Source organism: Streptopelia decaocto, assembly GCF_964273445.1.
Source record: "Streptopelia decaocto genome assembly, chromosome: 14".
In the NCBI taxonomy this organism is placed as follows: Eukaryota; Metazoa; Chordata; class Aves; order Columbiformes; family Columbidae; genus Streptopelia; species Streptopelia decaocto.
In genome coordinates this window covers 9815149-9835505 of record NC_138669.1, presented here as the reverse complement: position 1 = coordinate 9835505, position 20357 = coordinate 9815149, and the positions used below count along the sequence as shown (strand labels likewise).

General features: G+C 40.3%; 2 protein-coding genes and 1 long non-coding RNA gene across 6 annotated transcripts in view; 2 read left to right on the top strand and 1 right to left on the bottom strand.

The window, feature by feature from the left end:
• The window catches only part of GNAS (GNAS complex locus), a 140718-nt gene extending 138507 nt beyond the window's left edge, over window positions 1–2211 (top strand). For both annotated transcript variants that reach the window (XM_082065342.1, XM_082065343.1), the window contains exon 12: window positions 523–2211. In XM_082065342.1, the coding sequence (XP_081921468.1) occupies window positions 523–669 (147 nt within the window). In that variant the 3' untranslated portion in view covers window positions 670–2211. The remainder of the gene's footprint in view (window positions 1–522) is intronic.
• On the bottom strand, window positions 1677–10525 carry LOC309445998. Its single transcript, XR_014185394.1, has 2 exons — window positions 10410–10525; window positions 1677–7528 (listed from the first exon to the last, which is right to left on the bottom strand). It is a non-coding gene; the product is annotated as an uncharacterized lncRNA (long non-coding RNA).
• NELFCD (negative elongation factor complex member C/D) lies at window positions 10482–19974 on the top strand. Of its 3 annotated transcripts, none has more exons than XM_082065336.1 (15): window positions 10482–10712; window positions 11065–11177; window positions 11334–11443; window positions 12421–12530; window positions 12845–12952; window positions 13523–13675; window positions 14369–14523; window positions 14908–15073; window positions 15740–15874; window positions 16404–16543; window positions 17209–17323; window positions 17656–17751; window positions 17974–18114; window positions 18460–18589; window positions 18984–19974. In XM_082065336.1, the coding sequence occupies exons 1-15, from the start codon at window positions 10647–10649 to the stop codon at window positions 19016–19018; spliced, it is 1773 nt and encodes a 590-aa protein (XP_081921462.1). In that variant the 5' UTR covers window positions 10482–10646; the 3' UTR covers window positions 19019–19974. The 3 variants fall into 3 exon arrangements, with proteins under 3 accessions (XP_081921462.1, XP_081921463.1, XP_081921461.1); XM_082065337.1 differs by having other exon boundaries at window positions 11062–11177; window positions 14393–14523; XM_082065335.1 differs by having other exon boundaries at window positions 11062–11177.
• The last annotated feature ends 383 nt before the right edge of the window (window positions 19975–20357 follow it).

Here is a 20357-nt window from a genome sequence, read left to right as displayed (position 1 = left end):
GCCATTACTGGTCAGCTTAAGCTGTAATAGACACAATGGTTTTTAAAACATTATTACTATTACTTGTAATGGTGAGCATATCAACCAAATTGTGGACTCATTTTAAAAATGGAGCAAACTACAATTTTGAGGGAGGCTTTCTGTAAGTGTAAAGCAGGGAGAAAGGCCTGGTACAAGGCAGCAAAATCCTGCTCTCTACACGGACTAATTGATTAGGGGCTGTGCGGCTAAATTCACCAAAGCTGCCTGTAAATAACAGCACTTTCTTGAGCTGCCGTTCAGCTCTTCAGTTCCCTGGTATGCAGTGACCTTCTCACTATATAATTCTGATCATTTTCAATTCCATGTTTTAGGAGAGAGAGAGTGAAAAACTGTGGGCGTTTTGCCACTTGGTTACACCCTTTGAAAACAAAACGTGCACATACATATCTTAACCTTCATTCATCTGAGTTGTGAGAACACGGGGCTTTTTCCCCCAGTTGGTTTTATTTTAACCCAGTATTTCTCTCTTACTTCGAACAGAGAATCAGCACAGCGAGTGGAGATGGAAGGCACTATTGCTATCCTCACTTCACGTGTGCGGTGGATACAGAGAACATCCGGAGGGTTTTCAATGACTGTCGGGACATTATTCAGCGCATGCACCTTCGCCAATACGAGTTGTTGTGATGGAGAGCACTTTTTTCTGTGTTTTGGACTCCTTATTCCTTATTAAAAAAGAAAAAAAAAACACAAACCCACCCTTGCCCACATAGGGTGGAAGAGAACTGTTTGAATCTCCCATTGATTTGCACCCCTCAACTTTTTCTCCTTGCTGGACAATAGCAGCACTTCTAAGCTTGTTTCTGTACCCCTCGGACAGTTTGAGATGGCCCCTAACATTTAAAAGGCCATTTCCATGAGGATTCCCTAACACTGTTATTAACCAAAAAGGAAGGAAAAAAAAAAAAAAAGATAAATAAAAACTAATTAATTAAAAGCCCTGAATGTGGAGCACCTGAAAGAATTGGGAATAAAAATTAAAAGATGAAACAAAAATTGGGGAGAGAAAACTTGAGGTAATTTAGCACTGTTGTGGGCATAATCATATAAGCCGTGATCTCCACTTTGTATCATTCACTGCATCAGACTAAAGAAGGTGCCAAGTCACAGACCGAGTTTGAAGACACTTGAGTTCTCTGATTGTCATGTGGCTTTGAACGGAAATACTGACAATTCTACAACAGACCTAGACAGTGCAAAAACCACCCGCTACCTTTCAGAAGGGTATTTTTAAAACCAGTCTTGGTGGTCTAAAGACAACCATGGACATTGCTGAATTGAACTGCATATGGCCTGTGATTGCAGAAAGAGTTAACCACACACTGTTTTCAGTTTGTCCACTGATGATCCCGTCTGCTATCAAAATCATTATCTGGACTGTAGTCCTCACAGTCTTTCCCTTCTTTTTCTTCTTCCCTCCCCTCATTTTTTATTTTACTGCTGGATTATTATTCTTGTACAGACTGTAAAATGTATTATTTTGTACAACTTTATTGAAAAAAAAATAACTTGTAGAAGATCTTTGTGCCTTGATTATGGCTGTACCTGTACAATGAGCTAAGATGTAAGTATGTTTGATTGCGCTGTACAGCTTTGTCAACCCTATCTGCAGCATTAGCTCAAGGTAGGGGAAATTTATCTGTAGTTTAGTTTTTCTGGTTTATAAAAGAAGGAAAAATACTGTTTAGTAAAAAAAAAAAAAAAAAAGAAAAAAAGAAAAAAAAAGAGAAAAAATAAGAAAAAAAGAAAAAAGTACAAATTGTGCAAACTTAACCACTTTAAAAGTGAGGTCTTCAACAAGTGACCAGATGTTGCAGCATCATGCTTTTTAATTTTTAGCTTTAATTCATTTAAATCTCTATCCAAATGCAAAACATGGCTTGTTTCTACATAAACCAAATTTTGCTACAAATTCTAAATGTTAGTCTTTGGTCATTCATAGTCCTTTTTGCTAAAGACAAAACCAGAACAAGAACAGACACGTAGGGCATCGCGCAGGTCCGGTGACCATCTCTAGGCTGGGCCCAACAGCCACCGACCTCCACTCACCCCGATGGGCGAACGGCTCCCGAGCGACAAGGTGTGCGCTGCCCTTGGATTTGGCCACTGAATTCCAGTTTCAAATGACATTTTTATTTCTCTTTTAATAAAGAGATACTTTAGAAACTTTTTTTTTTGTTTTATATTAACTATATAAGTAGCTTAAAGTGAAGATGTGTGGATTTTTCTTAAACTTGAATAATTTATGCAAATTATATGCTTAGAACAACATGTGGTACAGTAAAAAGAAAAAAGAGCAAAAATCACTGTAGCAATAAGAGAGCATGTAATTTTAGTAACTACTACACTGCTTTATATTTTATACCTAGGTGTTTTATGTCTCTGTGAGTGTGTTACTTTTTCATGTGTCTAAAACTACGTGTACAATTTGTACAGAGTCAGAAATTACAGCTGTAATAACACATCTAGAACAGTGTTAGCCTATATTACTCAAACACCCCTGTTCCCTCTTCATTTACACCCCTAAACTGATCTGGATCTTACTGCAGTGACTTTAAAACAAAAGAAACAAAACCCAAACACCAAACCCCTTGCCTCTCTGCCTTCCCCACTCGCTTCTCTCACCCATCAGACTGTGTTCACTTTCTTTTCTGGGAAGAGGTCCAGTTGAAATTAAAATTAGGCTGTGGTCAGTGATGTCTGTGCAGCTGCGTTTGCTTCAGGTATCAGATGCCTTTGTAACACAACTGTTGAGAATTGTGAGTTTTCATTGCTCTTGTGGCTAAACTTTTAAATGACAATCACCGAGGCCATTTTTATGTGAAGAGCTGGGACTTGATGGAGTTCCCGTCCCATCTCTCTTAATTCAAAATTATTGGTGATCTTTTGGAAGACACTAAACCACCTAAAAATTTTAGCTGCAGTTGCTGCTCATTTTTGAAAAATGATCTTTCCTGTTGACAGGTTTAGAAAGTTGCCACCTGAACTTCGTAGAACTGCAGGAAAACATGACCAAAAATAGCCCGCTGTGATTTAAGAATGTATCCAGTGCCTGTAGGTTAAGGGCTGGTGTTTCCACTAGGCAAAAATGGGGCACACGTAGTGGAAAGGATATTAATTGCGAGCCTTAATTTTAGTTACTGGAGCCAAAATCTTTAATTTAGTGCCAACCCTTATCTTTTTAAGCCTAGGAGGAGTTGGTGTAAACACCAAATTTACACATGGAGAAAACCTGTAGTGGCGTGAGGAATGTAATCTCTCAGCTGAGAGTAACAAAGCAGCTCCATTTAAAAGAATAAAAATAAAAATAAGCTTCTTCCTCTGCTAATGAGAAGGATACATAATGAGCTATGTAAGACAGCAAGAGTTTAAGAAACCTAAAGCTTTATATGAACAGAAATGTTTAGGGGATGCTTTTTCTTTTTTGTTAAGTGAGGAAAAAGGCAATTGTTTTGAATATGGTTGAGTTGCACAAGTATGGAGCGTGTGTGTGTCTTAATGTCTCAGTATTGCCTTTGTTAGTCTCTATTAGTCCATGCAGTTTGGTGGCCTGGTAAATGCAAGTCTTATTTTTAACAGCTTTTTTTTTTTTTTTAATACAAAAACATAAAGCTTTAATGCTTGCTATTTAATAATTAACTGTGTTTTCTTCTGTCTCTAATTTAGTGGCCATAATTTGCAGTTAATTGAACCATTCCAACCTAATGCTTACCCATATTTCCTAGTTTTGTTTTATTTATTTATTTGAACTTCTTGTTTTCACGATCGAGGACTTTCACTTCTGTCTCGTTCATCTGTTTAGAAACTTCTGACCTTGCAGCCCAAACGTAACTCATTCTACTCAGTATTCATTGTGATGCTGAAGTGTAAGATACCTGCAAATGTAAACACTACCACTTTGATTAATAAAAGCAAGTACAGTGTTTTAGGGCACATTCGCATCACTAGAGTTGAGGTTGTGTCAGTATTTCCATTATAAACCCATAGAGGGTCTATATCTTGGCACTAAATTGCCCTGAGCTAAATCTTTGCCATACAAGGCGTCTGGTCAAGCATGATTTGGTGGGTTTTTTAAACAGTTTCCAACACTTGTTTCTAAGTTTTGTTGGATGGGGGTTGGTTAAAAGAAAAAAAATACACCACCAACAACAAAAACAAACCTGGTTCAAGATTGATTTTGGCACTTTGTAACTCAGAAATTGTTTTGATTTTAAAACATAACCTTTGGCAAGCCAGAAACCTACAATATGGTCTGAACACTTTGGGTATTTTGTAAAAATAATAATAAATTGTAGAGATGTTGTGGTTTCAAAATCAGCTACTGTGCATTTGCAGTAACTTATTTCAACCCAAGAACTTCCAGTAGTTTGTACATCAGAACACATACTCAGCAGCCGGTGTGATGCAGCAAAATAGTAATAACTGCTGGAGGGTTGTGGGTTTTTTAATAATGTGGAGGAGATGAAAATCCACTATGGACTGAAAAAAGATGCAGCTGGTTCCAAAAGCATCAAAACCTGCCCTCTCAGAGGATGCAACTGAAGCTCTGTAAGTTGTTAGGAGCGGATTTTGATGGAAAAGCATCTGAAGGCACGCTGAATCAGTTGTCATGGACAGGAGCCCTTCAGGCTTATCTTCATTTATCTAAAAACTATTTTGAATCTTGACATCGAGGACAGGATTTAACTTAGAGGATGTCATTGACTCCAGAGGAACTGAAGCTAATTCTCTTCCAGTGTGTTGCACATAATTGATACCTGCAGGATCATTTTCTTTTACCAGTAAATCTATGCACAGAAATATTAACGTTCATCACTTTAGAATCTGAGCACCTTGTAATTAGTTGTGGCGCAATATTCCTGTAAATGGTGTAGGATGTTTTTGTATTGTATCCTGTTTTCCAATGTCAAAAAATATGTACCAGGAAAAACAAAAGGGATAAACACGATTACAGAGGAAATTGACCACCGATCTGGAGATAGACCCCACACAGCTGAGAACCGGTCCAGTGCCTTAGTGATAATGCTGTTGGTGATTGGTGCTATACAAATGTCTAAGAGTGATAAAGTTGTTATAAAACTATGTAAGTTATTCTGGAAGAGAGTAAGTTCTCTTCTTTCCCCAATTGTATCTAATATGCTATGTGTGTTTCCGGCAATGCCGGCACTCAGTAGACCTCTTCCATTGAAGTAAATGATAAAATTCCTAACTATAAAAGCAGGATCAAGGCCATAGCTTGTTACCAGGGGGAACGTCACACAGGAACAAGTCCTCGTCCCTAAAATACATGTTGAGTTTACGTAACAGTGCAGTCCAAAACTGTACCCTTCTTCCTCAGCTTAATAGTTCTGAAAATTCATCCATTGGGAAAAAGTCTTTCTGTGCTATGACAAACTTTGAAGTGTCTTTGTAAATAAAATAAGCTACCAAGGGGATTTCTGAAGCTCTGCTGGTGGAAGCCGTCACACTGAAAGATCTGTCTGGTGACTGACAAGATAGAAATTCCAGGAGTGAACCTATTTCGATGCTGGTCATAACCAGTTAGTTAAATACTGTGAGTGGATGTGTTTCAGTGACTAGGTAGGTAAGCTGCTCTAGAGTATTTTGCTGTATTGCAGAGATTGCTAAAATTTCAGCCATGAGTAGTGGCTTCAGAATTGTTTTCAACCCTGAGTCTCATCTTATTAAAAGTTATAACTGTTTTTTACCATGTCTACTTTTAATGTACTGAGCTGAGCAAAATGGGTGCAGTTTAAAGCACAAGTCTACTCGGAAAAGTAAGTTGGGGAGGAGGTGGGAAGGCAAACTAATCTTTCACTGCATTACATTTTAAAATCATAAGGTGAATTTTTTTTTTCTAACTTCTGGGTCCTATGCGCTTAGCCTGGTTCTGTGGAAAAACAGAGCGTTCTTCTGCAGGTTACAACAGCAAGTGCTCGCTGATACCTCTGCAACAACGGGTAACTGACCAAATATGTAACAGAGAGTTTTCTTTTTAATAAAAATGAAACAAACGAACAAAAACAGCAAACCAGAATTTACAGGTTTTTCTAATTTTTTTTTTTTCGCTTAGGAAGTCTGCCTCAAAAATCTCTCCTTTAATGACAGGACAAAATAAAGCTTTTACACATTGTTCCAAATAGAGAATTCTATGTTTTTGAAGGAGAACACCAGGAGAACATGCTGACATTAGGGGGTTTTATGTAACATAACATGCTTTCCTAAGACTGGGGTACCAGTAGACAAATGTAAGCAAATTCAAAATTAAATGTGAATGTATATCTACACTTTAATTTACCCAGTTGTTTTATTAAATGAGTTGACTAATACTTTCAATTTTTTAATATACTACTAAAGTTTGCAGAAAGAACAAGATTAGGACAGATGTAGTGATGTTGGGAATTCTCTCAGTTCTGTTGTTCTGTTATGAAAACTTGATGGTTTTTGGCTGTGAATTCTATGTGAATTATTAATAGTGAAGTATAGTGGTTCAATTTGTAGTTTTCCAGTATTTTATAGGACTTTGGAGTTGTATCATTCTTGAAGGCAAACATCCAAAATGAAGTAACATCTCATGAAATTTTTGGTGCTAACCTTGAGTTTTGTTTCCCACAGGGCAAAACTCTGCTGGGCTACAAACGTTCATCTATGTAAGAGAGTCTGGAGGCCCAGTGCTGCCACAAGCAACCTATTGTTAACCTATTTGTGATTTAGAACCGGGGAGCTGACAACCAATCGTTCTGCCCACCATTGTGGCCCAAAGACTGCTGCCTTTGGATTCAGCTACTTTCTCCCGTCCTTATCCCCCGCCTACGCTCACAGCATATATGGTTGATAAGAGAATAGAGCAGCTATGAAAGAAAGTTATGAGATGACCTCACTGAAAGTTCAGAGGAACTAGGGAAAGGTAGATAAACAAGACTCCTAAATTCATCGCCTTGGATGTGGAAAAACATATTTATGGGGGAAATTCTTCATTCCCCAGGTAAGTGACCCAGTTTGGGATCCTCATACAAATTTGCAAGGTCAGAGAATGTAGCTAAAAGGCCAGAATATCTCTAGCTAAGAAACCACAAAAAATGCACTTAGATTATAGAACTGGGAGATACTTCAGTGACGTGTAAGTTTAATTATCAGTTTGCAAATCAACCGGAACTTACTTTGAAGGAAAAAAACGTTTCCACTATAGGCACATCTTGCAAAGTACTTGGGGCACTGTGAGGCTGTGCTTTTAAGTAATCCACAGTTTATAAACATAGGTCAAACTTTTTAAGTTGATGCTTGAAAGAGACTAGAATGACATTATGTTGGCAACCTAAAACCCACCTGGTTTTGTCTCAGAATACTTCTCAGTTTCCTAGCAAAGTGTCATGGTGTTCGATGTCTGGAATAATGCTCTTACCCGTACTTGAGGATTTCAAGGTACAAACAAGAATGCTCGATCTTGAGGTTCTGCTTGAGAAGGAAGAAGCCAAAACTCATTTGCCTAGAAGGAAGAAGCCAAAACTCATTTGCCTAACTTGCTGCTGCTGTAATTTCCTACTCAATTTGAAAGTTATTACCTTATCTGTAGTTGAATGTATTGGCTGATTTGTAAAGGGCTAACAATTCTGGAATACAAATTGATGCTAAAAGAATTTGTAGAGAGCAGGGAGCAGAGGCAGTTAGCATACAGACAATGCCAGGGTAGATATTTTTTTAAACGTGAATAAAAGGCAAACAGTTTTGTTGGAAGTGTGCTCTTCTGTTTGAGATTTTCTTTTATTCCAGGAAGGAATCAAATGAAGTTGGATGATTTCATCAGCTGTATTCAGCCCTTCTTTAGGTAGGAAATCTTGAAGCATAGTTGTTCAGTAATTTGCCCAAAATCTTACATCTTATAACACTTGACATCATTGCAAGCCAAAAAAAAAAAAAAGAGCTGCTGAAGCACAGGAACTGTAGAGATGTTTCTTACTTGACTCTCAGAAAACACTTTTTTTTTCATGGTTTGGGATAGATTAAATTCAGGTCAGATATTTTCTTAGGAGTTCTGAGTGGTTAATCACTCTGTCTGTTGTGAGTACGCTATTATTTTCTCACGTCTATGAGATGGAAATTGCCCACTAACTAAATGGAGATAAGCCAAAAACTTTTTCTCAAGGATATTTCCATTGGCCTCCAGCCTCAGTCTCTCACTTCTCTCCCAGTTCTTTTCCTCATAAGAAATGGGCAGTGCTTCGATAAGCACCGCAATGCTACCTTACTGGCTTCCTGACTGCAGACAATCGAGCAACCGCCTAGCACGGTAGAGAATGTGGCTGTTGTGCCTCCACTTCAATCCATGCCTTTTATTCTGAAAAAGTCTCTTTTCCTTCCTGTTGACAGAGCAAAAAGGACATTATTCTGGGCTCACAAAAATGTTGAAGAAATGTTTCAGAAAGAGTTGCTTCACTGCTGTAGGGCAGCATATGACAGCACAATTTATACTATGCTGCAGTGCAGGTGGTGCTGTGTATTTTTTATACTGAAATTTTAAGTGCAGTAAGCCCTTTAACTGGTACAGTGACCACGCTTGAGCAAGGGCTCAAGTCTTGAAGACCCTCCATCAACTTATTTCTGAACAGGGTTTTTTGGCCTTTCCTACCAAGCAATTTCACAGGCTGCATTGAAGACTAATTTCTTTTTACTATTTTTCAATTAGAAACTGACTGAGAATAAAGGATCTTTTAAATAATTAATCAGCAATGCTCTTGGCTGTGCTACAAACCCCAGAACACACCCTCACCCTCCCCTTTCTCACAGTTAAGCTCTTATACAACTGAAGAACGGCAGCTGATCTGAGGACAGACAAAGGCACTCTGTTCCTCTCACATGCTCTCCATTTCACTCCTGCCCGTCTCCTTGCCTGAGGTCAGATTGTATGGTCAGTTTTCATTTCAAATTTATTCCCTCTTCCTCTGTAACCCGGTCCCTCCCTTTGCAGCACTGTGAGCAGCACCCAGCTCAGCCCGGCTCCTTCGGGACCCTCTCCCAGCACCCCAGGAAGGGCCGTACCGAGGCCCCGAGGTGAGCACAACCACTGTGATGTTGTTCTGTGGTGAGTTTTGGGGACTAAAACTTAACCATTAAAATCTGATCCTAAAAATCTCACCACTTCCATTCCACCAAAGTTATTGTCCTTATTCTTTGACTTTTTTCTTTGGCTTCCTGGGTTTTTTTAATTCCACCATAACATTTGATCATTACTATCAACTTGTTGCTGGTTTTCCGTATCCTCTTCATGTTTCAGAAAGCGTGAGGAAACCGCTGTTACTCAACTGCAGACAGAAAAGATCAACGCATCCCATTTTTCCCTCTTCCCTTGAAATCCCTGTCTAATTGCTGCTGCACTGGGACATTTTGCAGGGTAGGGAAGTTGCTTTTAAATTTCCATTGGCTTCTTTTTTCCCCTCTGACTGGATGCTGTCTTCTGCCTTGGCTCTCCGGCGGTGACTGACTGGGCATGAACTGCTTGATCTGGGACAGAGGGACCCTCCACCCCCTTGGGAACCACCGCCACGGGGCCAGATTTTACGTTTCCATATTTAATTTTTATCTGCTGGCGTTCACGGGCAGTTTCAACCATAATTCCCCAGGTTTCGCCAGAATAAGCACCAGCTTCAGGCAGCAGCAGCACCGAGCCCTGAGGTACCGGCCGAGCCCCGAGGCACCGGCCGAGCCCCGAGGCACCGGCCGAGCCCTGAGGGACCAGCCGAGCCCTGAGAGACCAGACGAGCCCTGAGAGACCAGCCGAGCCCTGAGGCACCGGCCGAGCCCTGAGAGACCAGCCGAGCCCTGAGAGACCAGCCGAGCCCCGAGGTACCGGCCGAGCCCCGAGGCACCGGCCGAGCCCTGAGGCACAGGCTGCCCCAGCACAGCCTGCGCTGCCGCCGGCTCCTGTCAGCTCGTCCTGGGGCAGGGGGACGGTATTGGTCAAGACATTAGAATCACAGAATCATTTCAGTTGGAAGAGACCCTCAGGATCATCGAGTCCAACCATAACCTCACTCTAGCACTAAACCATGTCCCTAAGATCCTTGTCTAAATGCCTTTTAAACCCCTCCAGGGATGGTGACTCCACCACTGCCCTGGGCAGCCTGTTCCAATGCCCTTTCCATGAAGAATTTTTTCCTAGTATCCAATCTAAACCTCTTTGGCACAACTTGAGGCCATTTCCTCTTGTCCTATCACTTCCTACTTGGGAGAAGAGACCAACACCCTCCATGCTCCGACCTCCTTTCAGAGAGCTGCAGAGAGCGGTAAGTTCTGCCCTCAGCTCCTGTTCTCCAGGCTGAACCCCCAGCTCCCTCAGCCGCTCCCATCACCCTTGTGCTCCAGCCCCTCACTAGCTCCAGCGCCTCCTCTGCACTCTCTCCGGTACATCCCGCACGGTCCCGGAGCGGCAGAAGGTGCCGGTGTCACCCCCCGCGCTCCCGCTTCCCTCGGCGGCGGGGCCGGCGGCTCCGCCCTCCCTGCGCCCGCCATTCCGCTCCGCCCCGCCCCGCAGGGCGGCTGGGGCCTGGTTCCGGCTGCCGCCGCTGCTCGTTCGGCCCGGGGCGGGACGGGACGGGGCGGGAGGAGCCATGGAGGACGCCGATTACTTCGAAGGCAGCGCGGCGGAGTGGGGGAACGAGGCGGACGGCGGAGCGGTGAGCGCTGGCGGGGCCGTGCGGCGGGAGGCGGCAGCTCGGCCCGGGCCTGGGGCGGCCTGTGGGGGAGCGCGGCCGGGGCCCTGCCGAGGGACCCGCTGCTCCCGGGGTCGGACAGGAGCTCCCGGGCCCTCTCGCTCTGCGGGTCGGGGAATCCGCGTCTGGGGCGAAAAGCGGCGACTGGGGGAGTCTGTCCTGTGCAGGGGCCTGGGGCTCCGAGGCGGGAATAAGGGGGGAAGCAACTTCAAGACGGTGCTTAGTTTTGAGCCTTCACTTTTGGGAAGCCGTGTTTGTCTGGGGAGGAGAGGGGGAAAACGGTAATAAAGGTGGCTGATTGTGCGTGCAACAGCAGGACGATGAGGATGGGGAGGGAGAAGATGATGCCGAAGTCCAGCAAGAATGCCTGAAGAAATTTTCGACCCCTGACTATATAATGGAGCCATCTATATTTAACACGTTAAAGAGGTGAGTGTAACCTTGTGTTCTAGGTGCAGTGTTGTCACTTTGTATGGAAGTGTGTGTGTAGATGTATAAATGATGCTGTTGTTTTGCCTTTAGAGTTCAATTGGTCTTGGGTTTTAGTATCACTTTCAAATAGTTAATTTGTAATCTTTTTGTCAGGTATTTCCAAGCAGGAGGTTCTCCAGAGAATGTTATCCAGCTCCTCTCTGAAAACTACACTGCGGTGGCACAGACTGTAAATTTGCTGGCAGAGTGGCTCATTCAAACAGGTACCATAAGTGATACAATATAATTTGGGTCCATAGACTTCCTTCTGTCAGAAATATCTGAATTGGTGGCAAATCTGATTATAGTCAGAAAGAGGCTCATTGTAAAGTCATCATCCTGTATGTGTGATTAATTTTTTAATAATAATATGTTTATTCTGCTCAGAGAATAAGTGGTCTGTTGATGAACATTTTGAAATGCCCACAAAATGTATTATAAATGGTAATACAGTTCAAGCAACTACATAAACTATAGCTTCTTTTTGTTTTCATGTACAAGGGCAAGAGTACTGTTACGTAGATGGTGTTAGCAATATTTGATACTTTGTAATAGTATTACCTAATTAATATTGAAAAAAATTACCTTATTACTAGTTACTATTCCCTTTCAGTGGATCAGTGGTTAGTTGGAAGGTTCTTGTACAGAGGCCTGTGTTCTGTTAGACAAGAGTTCTGCGTTACTGTCTGCTTATGAATTCTTCAGCAGCCGCTTGCAAGACATGTTCAGCATGATCTTGTGGTACCTTTGTCCCTTAGCTAGTGTAAACTTTTGTTTACGAATGATAAAAAGTGTTATGCTCTCATCTGAGAAATGTAGAACTACTTTTTACTATTTTGTGTGTTGTTTGCTGTCAAAGCTACCGATAGCCACTATATGAAAAAGGTGGACTCTAGTCTGTATTGCGCCCTGTGACAGTCTTGTGCGATGCCCGGCATTGCTGTTTGCATGACTGATTAAGACATCAAGAGAAAAGGACTAGTGTGACCTGCCTGTGATCATAAACAGTCTGCATTTAGGAAAAAGGTTGAGAATCTCTAGATCTGTCTATATCAGCGTGGCTTGCTGGTAGAACTGGTGTCTCTCCTCTCTTCTGTGTTCATTAATTTCTGAGTGTTTTCTGTTCTTGCTGAAAAATTTAAGATGTTGCTGCTATGTTTGATTGGATTGCATTGCCAAGTTTTTTGTTCCTTCTGTACAGGTGTTGAGCCAGTGCAAGTTCAGGAGACTGTAGAAAACCATTTAAAGAGCTTACTTATCAAGCATTTTGACCCTCGGAAAGCAGATTCCATCTTTACAGAGGAAGGAGAGGTGTGCATGGATTCCGTGTCGCTATGTCTACATGAGTGGAATCTACATAGATGCCAATGGAGGAGTAGATGGTGGGGAAAGGAAATTGTGTATTCAAAGCTCTTTCTTTAAGTAACAACTGGTTTCAGAAAACCAACTGTATCTCACTGGAGTCCTCAGAGGCTTAGACAACTTAGAAACTTGGAATGCATCCTCCTTTATAATAAAGTCCTGTATAACAACTCGCAGGACTACTGAGAGGTGAAAGGTTTACTTGTAACGGTCTTGGCAACTAGGTGTTCTTACATTTCTCCCTATTGCTCTAATCTTTTCAGACTCCAGCCTGGCTTGAGCAGATGATAGCACATACTACATGGAGAGATCTCTTTTACAAGTTGGCAGAAGCCCATCCCGACTGTTTAATGCTGAATTTTACTGTGAAGGTAGTATAGTCAAGTCTAATAAATGAGAATATCCATAAAGGGCCAATTGTTGTGTCATCAAATATTGGCTGCGGTCTTGCCTGTACCTTTTATGTATTCCTGCTAACGTTGCTTATTCAAATGTCAGAACAGGACAAGTACACATTGGTGGGAGGAATTGTGTTACAGGTTGCAGGTAGTAAGTAGTTTCCCAGTTTGAAGTACTGCTTTTGTTGTTGTTGTTTTGGGTTTTTTGGTGTTTTGTGGGGTTTTTTTGGGTTTTTACCTTTTGATCTGTATTTGAAAATTCAGGATTTCTGGTGCAGTGGAACATTTCAGTCAGTTTTGTATGTTCTATGACAAGGAGAGAATGTTGTATCTTGCTGTACTCTGAAATATTTTTATTTCATTGTGGTTTACTTTCTTTTTGCTACATCTTTATTGGTTTCCTTTTCTGAAGTCTAAAAGATAAGCATGAATTCCAGTAAGTGTATGCAGAGGGAAATCTTACATTCTGTGTCATCATATAGACTTGTTGGGGTATCTGAAATATAAATGTGAATACTACAATTTTTTGTTTTGTTTTTATAGCTTATATCTGATGCTGGATATCAAGGGGAAATAACCAGTGTTTCAACAGCATGTCAGCAGCTGGAAGTATTTTCCAGAGTCCTGCGTACATCTCTGGCAACAATTTTAGATGGAGGAGAAGAAAACCTTGAAAAAAACCTCCCTGAGTTTGCTGTAAGTTTTTTTCCCTTTTATGTGGAAAGAAAGTAGTGTTTTCCTTTCTGCTTAAGATACACAAGTCATTGTGAGATTGTAGAGAATCTTGACATCAAGTCTTACAAAAGCTTATGAAGAGAAACTATATCTGAGTTAAATAATAGAAATGTATGCTTTTTGATCATTCTGTGACTAAGAATTCCTTGGGTTGCTTATGTGGCACATATTAAATGGATTGTAAAAAGGTGAGGGGAGAACTGTGTTTCACATTTAATGCAAGATCTAAAGATCAGTCTGGTCAGTCCCCTGGCAAATTAAAATAATTCTTTTATCATCCATGTCAGTGTGGAAGTTGCTGTCTGAATCAATCCAGCATATGTTCTGTGTTGTGAAATAGCATAATGACTTTCAGATGGCTTTGTACTTCTCTTTTTAAATATTGCAAAGAAAGTACTGAGTGCTATTAGGATAGAATTTCCTCTCAATTCTGGCATTTAAGAAATGAAGTTCTCAATTTAGCCATTTTTTCTTGCATAGTATGAATGCAGAGTGATGTTGTATTTTCTGTACTTTATTAGCAGTTGGGTTTTTGGTTTTCTTGTTTAGTTGTTTGTGGTGTGGTGTTTTCCTTTTAATGGATAGATTTCAGTAAAATCTTTGTGGCAATGTAGTCACAGAAGCATACCTGCATGTTTCTTGTTGACTGGTAAGAGTTTTGGACGTGTGCTTTCACAGAAGATGGTGTGCCATGGAGAACACACGTATCTTTTTGCTCAGTCTATGATGTCCATATTAGCTCAGGAAGAGCAAGGAGGATCGGCTGTCAGACGGATTGCCCAGGAGGTTCAGCGATACGCGCATGAGAAGTAAGTGAGAGTTATATTATTAATGAAATGTAAGTCACCAAAATTTGTAAACTGTTGTCTTTTGCCCATCCTTGATTACCTTTTGCTAGCAAATGGAAAATTCTTACCCACGACAGAGCAGTCCTTTTAGCAGACCTTAATTTGTAGATCAACAGAAAAGTTCAGTGTCTTGTACTAGGAGACCTGAAATCGGAACAGCAAAGAGTTGAAGTTTTTGTCTTTGAAAAAAAATAATACAGGCCTGTTTCTATAATTACCCAGGATGAGGAGTTCTGCCCTAAGGCGTTACATTCCATAGGATGTGCCCTGTTGATTCAGTGAGGCTAAAATGAAAATGTCTGAATTAAGAAAATAAGTTGCTGTGTGTGTTTGTTCTTCATCTAGAGGCCATGACGCCAGTCAGATCACCTTAGCGCTGGGCACTGCAGCCTCCTATCCTCGAGCATGTCAGGCTCTTGGTGCAATGTTGTCCAAAGGAGCTCTGAATCCAGCAGATATCACTGTCCTCTTCAAAATGTTCACAAGCATGGACCCACCTCCAGTAGAACTGGTGAGTAGCTCTCTTTTTATAGCCTCTGAAACTTACTTCTATTACAGTAGCACTCAGAAATATGAGGTCGTCTTGTATCGACACAAAATAGAAGTTAGCACTCAGACTCATTCCTTTATAATTTTAAGTAATGTTTAAATGTGAAATGACTACTTGTATTTTGCATTAGCTTCTTGATGGATTTTTTTCCGTAATCATTCCAAGTTGTTTTTAATTAATTTAAATTAGATGTAAAAAGAGCTTCTCAATAGGAGATAAAGATGGCAAGGAATTAACTAACTTCTTTTGGAGGAAAAAAAAAAGGAAAAAACACCTGCAAAACTGGTTGGGTTTTTGTTGTTGTTGTAGGGAGGCCTAAAGAGCATGTTTCACATTTCTCACTGCCTTGTTTTAACATGGGTTCTGGTAACAAATGGTGGCATTTAGGTACTTCAGCAATATAGTCTGTAACTCTCTTTTTGTTTGGTGTGTCTTGGGTTTTTTGTGGGAGAGTGGGGGTTGTTTTGTGTGTATCTAAAGTTTGTGTCCCTTCAGAAGACTATCTAACCTACTCCCAAGGGGGAATGTGTTATATATCATTCTATGCAAAGTATATCAGATGGAAAAGCTATTTTTAGTCACCTGTTACAGTTATCAGCTCTAACAAACCATTTGTTTTCTTCACAGATTCGAGTACCTGCCTTTCTGGACCTGTTCATGCAGTCATTGTTTAAGCCAGGTGCTAAGATCAACCAGGATCACAAACATAAATATATTCACATACTGGCATATGCAGCTAGTGTAGTAGAGATGTGGAAAAAGGTAATATTCAGGTCTATGAATAGCATTATTTTTACCTACAGTGGCTTGACTGCGCTGAAAAAGAATGTGTGGTCGTGAAGTTGCTCACTTTAAGGTATTCAGCGTAATTTACTTATTTTTATATGAAAGTTTCTCGCTTCAACTGAAATGACTAAAAAGCCTAGATTCTCACAATCAAATACTACTATAATGGTTTGAGTGCACTGAGTATTTTTACTCTCTTCTTCCACCTCCCCTCAAAGGTTATCAGTAGCAGTTCTGTGCTGCAAGAATTGCGTGTACTTTTTCAGAGGAAGAGGAATTTAATTCTATGAAGTGGATAAAGTAATTCTTAGGGAATTAAATAAAGCAAACATCCTTGTACTTCAGCTCATTGATAATTAGTTCTTCTGAAACTTGCACTTGATTGTAAGTTTTGAGAAAAATTATGTGATCTTAGGCTTATCACAGGTTACAATTCCTTTCCTTAAATAACCAGAGACATCTGTTATATTCACAACTCTTGCATTCAAACTTTGCAATTTTTCAGAACAAGAGAGTCAGCATAAACAAGGATGAACTCAAGTCAACCTCAAAAGCCATTGAGACTGTTCACAATCTGTGTTGTAATGAGAACAAAGGGGCATCAGAGCTGGTTGCAGAACTTAGCACTCTTTATCAGTGCATCAGGTGAGCAGAGACTGGTCGCAAGCCTCAGCTGTTGGAAAGAATGCAGTTTTTAGGAGAGGCAGTACTGCTAAAGGGAAATGCCTTCGTGGGCTACGCTTTGAGAATGTCCTCGCTGTAGAACACGTGAAGCTGTGGGCTGAAAGCAGCTTTCAAAATTGTACATCCGACTCTTTGGAATCTCTCCCATGAGCGCATAAATTCTGACTTTCACTGATAACTTGTCCATCATGTGTCATCAAACATGCTTTTCTCTGTCACTGGAAAAAGATGACAAATTACTTGGTCTTCATAATAAGGCCTCCCTAGCAATAGATGCATCCGTCCTTCTCTTAAAACTATGAAATAGCAGATATTGGATAAACTGGAACAAACTGGGAGTGTACATGAATTTTCTTGCCTATTTTTCACATTTTGTGCTGAGCAGGAAGTTTCTTTTTAGAAAGAATTTTCCTCCAGCCTTTCTTGATGTCCTGGCAACTTTTCAAGCAAAACTTTTTGAGCTTTATGAATTCTGCTGTAAGTTAAACTGAAGCTTTAGCAACCATTAGAATATACTGAAAGATTTTTTTATTTTTAAATTTACTAGGAGGTTTCTTGGTTGGTTGGTTTGTTTTGTTGGGTGGGGGGTTTTTATGCTCCTGCTAAAGTAATATTTTTTTCTGTAGGTTCCCAGTGGTGGCCATGGGTGTATTGAAGTGGGTGGACTGGACAGTGTCAGAACCACGATACTTCCAACTGCAGACTGATCACACTCCGGTTCATCTGGCATTATTGGATGAGGTAAAAGCGTATAGAAAATCTTGCTGGAGAGTAAAAACACTTTTGACACTTGTAAGTGGAACTACGTCCAGTTTACTGAATGCCTATCACTTGCAGTAAATCAGTAAATATACAGAGATTAATCTGCTTCTATTCGTAATTAGTTATTTGGTTTTGTCATCTCAGCATTATTTGCACCAGGAAAGCTTGGGTGTCAGAAAAAGGAACGGTGGAATACTTTTCTAAAAGCATTTGCATCTGGCACTGAACATGAATGTAAACTTGTCTAATAAAGACTACTCTGGTTTTTAAATTGGAGTTCTGAGGATCTGACTTTCCCATCTTGTTTGCAGATCAGTACATGCCATCAGCTGCTTCATCCCCAGGTTCTACAGCTTCTCGTCAAGCTCTTTGAAACAGAACATTCACAGCTTGACGTAATGGAGCAGGTGATTCTCAAAGGATTTGGTATTTGTGTTCCTTCGTATTAGTTACACTTACTCAAGATAACAGCTTTTGCTGTCATAGCAGTTTTAAGAGTTTAATTTAGGAATACGGTCATGGTTAAAAAATAACATAGCAGATATTGAATCAGTAAGCATTAGCAATAAAAATTGCACAATTTTGAGAGGAGGTTCTAATGTGTGATTCTTCCCTCCCCACACCATCAGCTGGAGTTGAAGAAGACTCTTTTGGATCGGATGGTGCACTTACTCAGTCGAGGATACGTCCTGCCTGTTGTCAGCTATATCCGCAAGTGCTTGGAGAAGCTAGATACCGATATCTCTCTCATCAGATACTTTGTTACTGAGGTCAGCAGCGAAAATTGTGTGTGTGTTTGGATGTTAAATCAGCTTACCTCAGATTCAAAAATATTGCAAGATCAGATTCTGAGCAATGTGTGTAATGTCAGTAATATCAATGTATGTCATATCGGTACTCACGAGGATGTGATGAGTGTTACTGACTCTTCACTCCAGAAAATATTAAGGCACTGGGTAGAGTACCACGAGAATATATAATTAACTACTTGAATGGAGAACAAAAGGTCTTAAGTGCAACTACTTGTATGCTTTCAAGACTAGTATTATGAATTAAGTAGTGTCCCTACTACCTCTCTAAGGGGAAGAATAATCCATTTTTGTCTGCTGTTTCAGGTGCTGGATGTGATTGCTCCTCCCTATACCTCAGACTTCGTACAGCTTTTTCTTCCAATCTTGGAGAATGAAAGTATTGCAGGTACTATTAAAACAGAAGGCGAACATGATCCTGTCACTGAGTTTATAGGTAAGTCACATTTATTCCTTGCATACCTGCTTCCTTTTTGTATTTGTTCCAATTTGCAAATAGTGTTGCTAAAACTAGGAATGCCTGCCAGCTCTTTGCACAGATAACTTCCCTTTTAGGGGCCTGTGTTAAGCAATTTTCCTTTAATCAAGAATTTCTGGGTAGTAATGAGGAACTTAGAGATAAATGCTGCTTTTGGCAACTAGCACTGTAGTAAGTAAACAATAGGAAGGGAAGTAGTCTGTCATAATACACTCCTATCTTAAAAACATCTATCTATACCCTGAAATCCAAATTATTTATATAATGCAGAAATCCACATGCCAACAGATAAATTGGAGTGATGTACTGAACACTTTTTCTTTGTTTTTGTTTGTTTGTTTCTTCTTTTAAGCTCATTGCAAATCTAACTTTATTATGATGAACTAAGCAGTGGAAAACATCAAGAATGCAGAGCACATGATGACTACTTTGCCATACTCTCCAGCAGTAAGGTTCTATGACTGGGTAACACAGGCAAAAAAAAAGCCCCAACAAACAAAACCCATCAAAACCAAACAAAAACAAAACAAAAAACCCAAACAAAAAATTCAACAAACTACCAAAACAGGGAAGAAAGGACCGAAGGGCATTTGATTGACTTGCATGGTGACCTTGAGCTTCATATCAAAGGACCGTTAACGTACTTTAGAAAATGGAATAATACTGAAGGATTTTCTGTTCTTGAACAAATCATTATTATAAATCTGAATATTCTGAAGGGAATAGTAGGAGAGAAACTGATTTAATTCAAAGAATGTTAGTTTGGTTGCTTGCAGAACTTGTCACTGATTCTTTGTGTAATATCCAAAACCTGAAGAATGGGGAAGGTAGTTCTACTGAAACCACTTCACAGATAGTTCTCTGAAGACTAAATTTTGAATGCTCTAGGTTTTGATGTTGTGCGTTGTAAAAAATGGAATTTGTGTGATTAACCCTGTGCTGCAGAGAAGCCACAATGCTGCTTTCGCACCTTTGAGCTGTGTTAGAATTCTAAATATTGTACATCTTTACTGCTATGAAAAATACCCACACGTTTCATGTAACACAAGTGGTGGTGTAAGAATCTAAGTTAGTTTTGTATTAACAGATGAATCCAGCGTGTGTTATCTTTCAGAATCTATATTTTTGTTAAATAGCTGCATCAGCTGTTACTGGTAAGTTTCATTACCGTGTCAGAATTCTACTGCTGTCCAAAAATACAAATGTGTGCAGCAATTTTGTTACTGCTTGTTGTGGCTTGGTTTTTATACTTATCTCTACTCTGTCCTGGTTGATGCCAAACAGTGGGGGATATACCCAAGATTATAATTAACCTTTAAATAAAGGGTTTTTTTTCTTTTCCAGAGATTTCTTTTGAAGTTTCATTAAGCCTGCTCTTTGTTCATCAGGCTGGATTTCTATTTGTATAGGCAAATATTGCTTGTTTAAAAGTGAGGGGTATAAACAAGCCCATTGTGCTCTTACAAGCACACGTTTTCTGGAGAACCTGCGTTCTAAAAGAGTGACATACTAAGTCCAACTGGATGTAAATTTAAAAAGCAAATTGCTTTGTTCCTCTCTGTTGTCAGTGATTCATGAATGGGAACTCTTAAGCTCCTGTGATAATTCTTGAGGCAACATCCAATTGTATAGATTCTTAACCCCTTATAGAAAGGAGTGCACCTCGCCTTTCCTTAGCCAGTCCCTCACAGACATACTCCACAGCAGCTGAGCTTACCATGGTAAC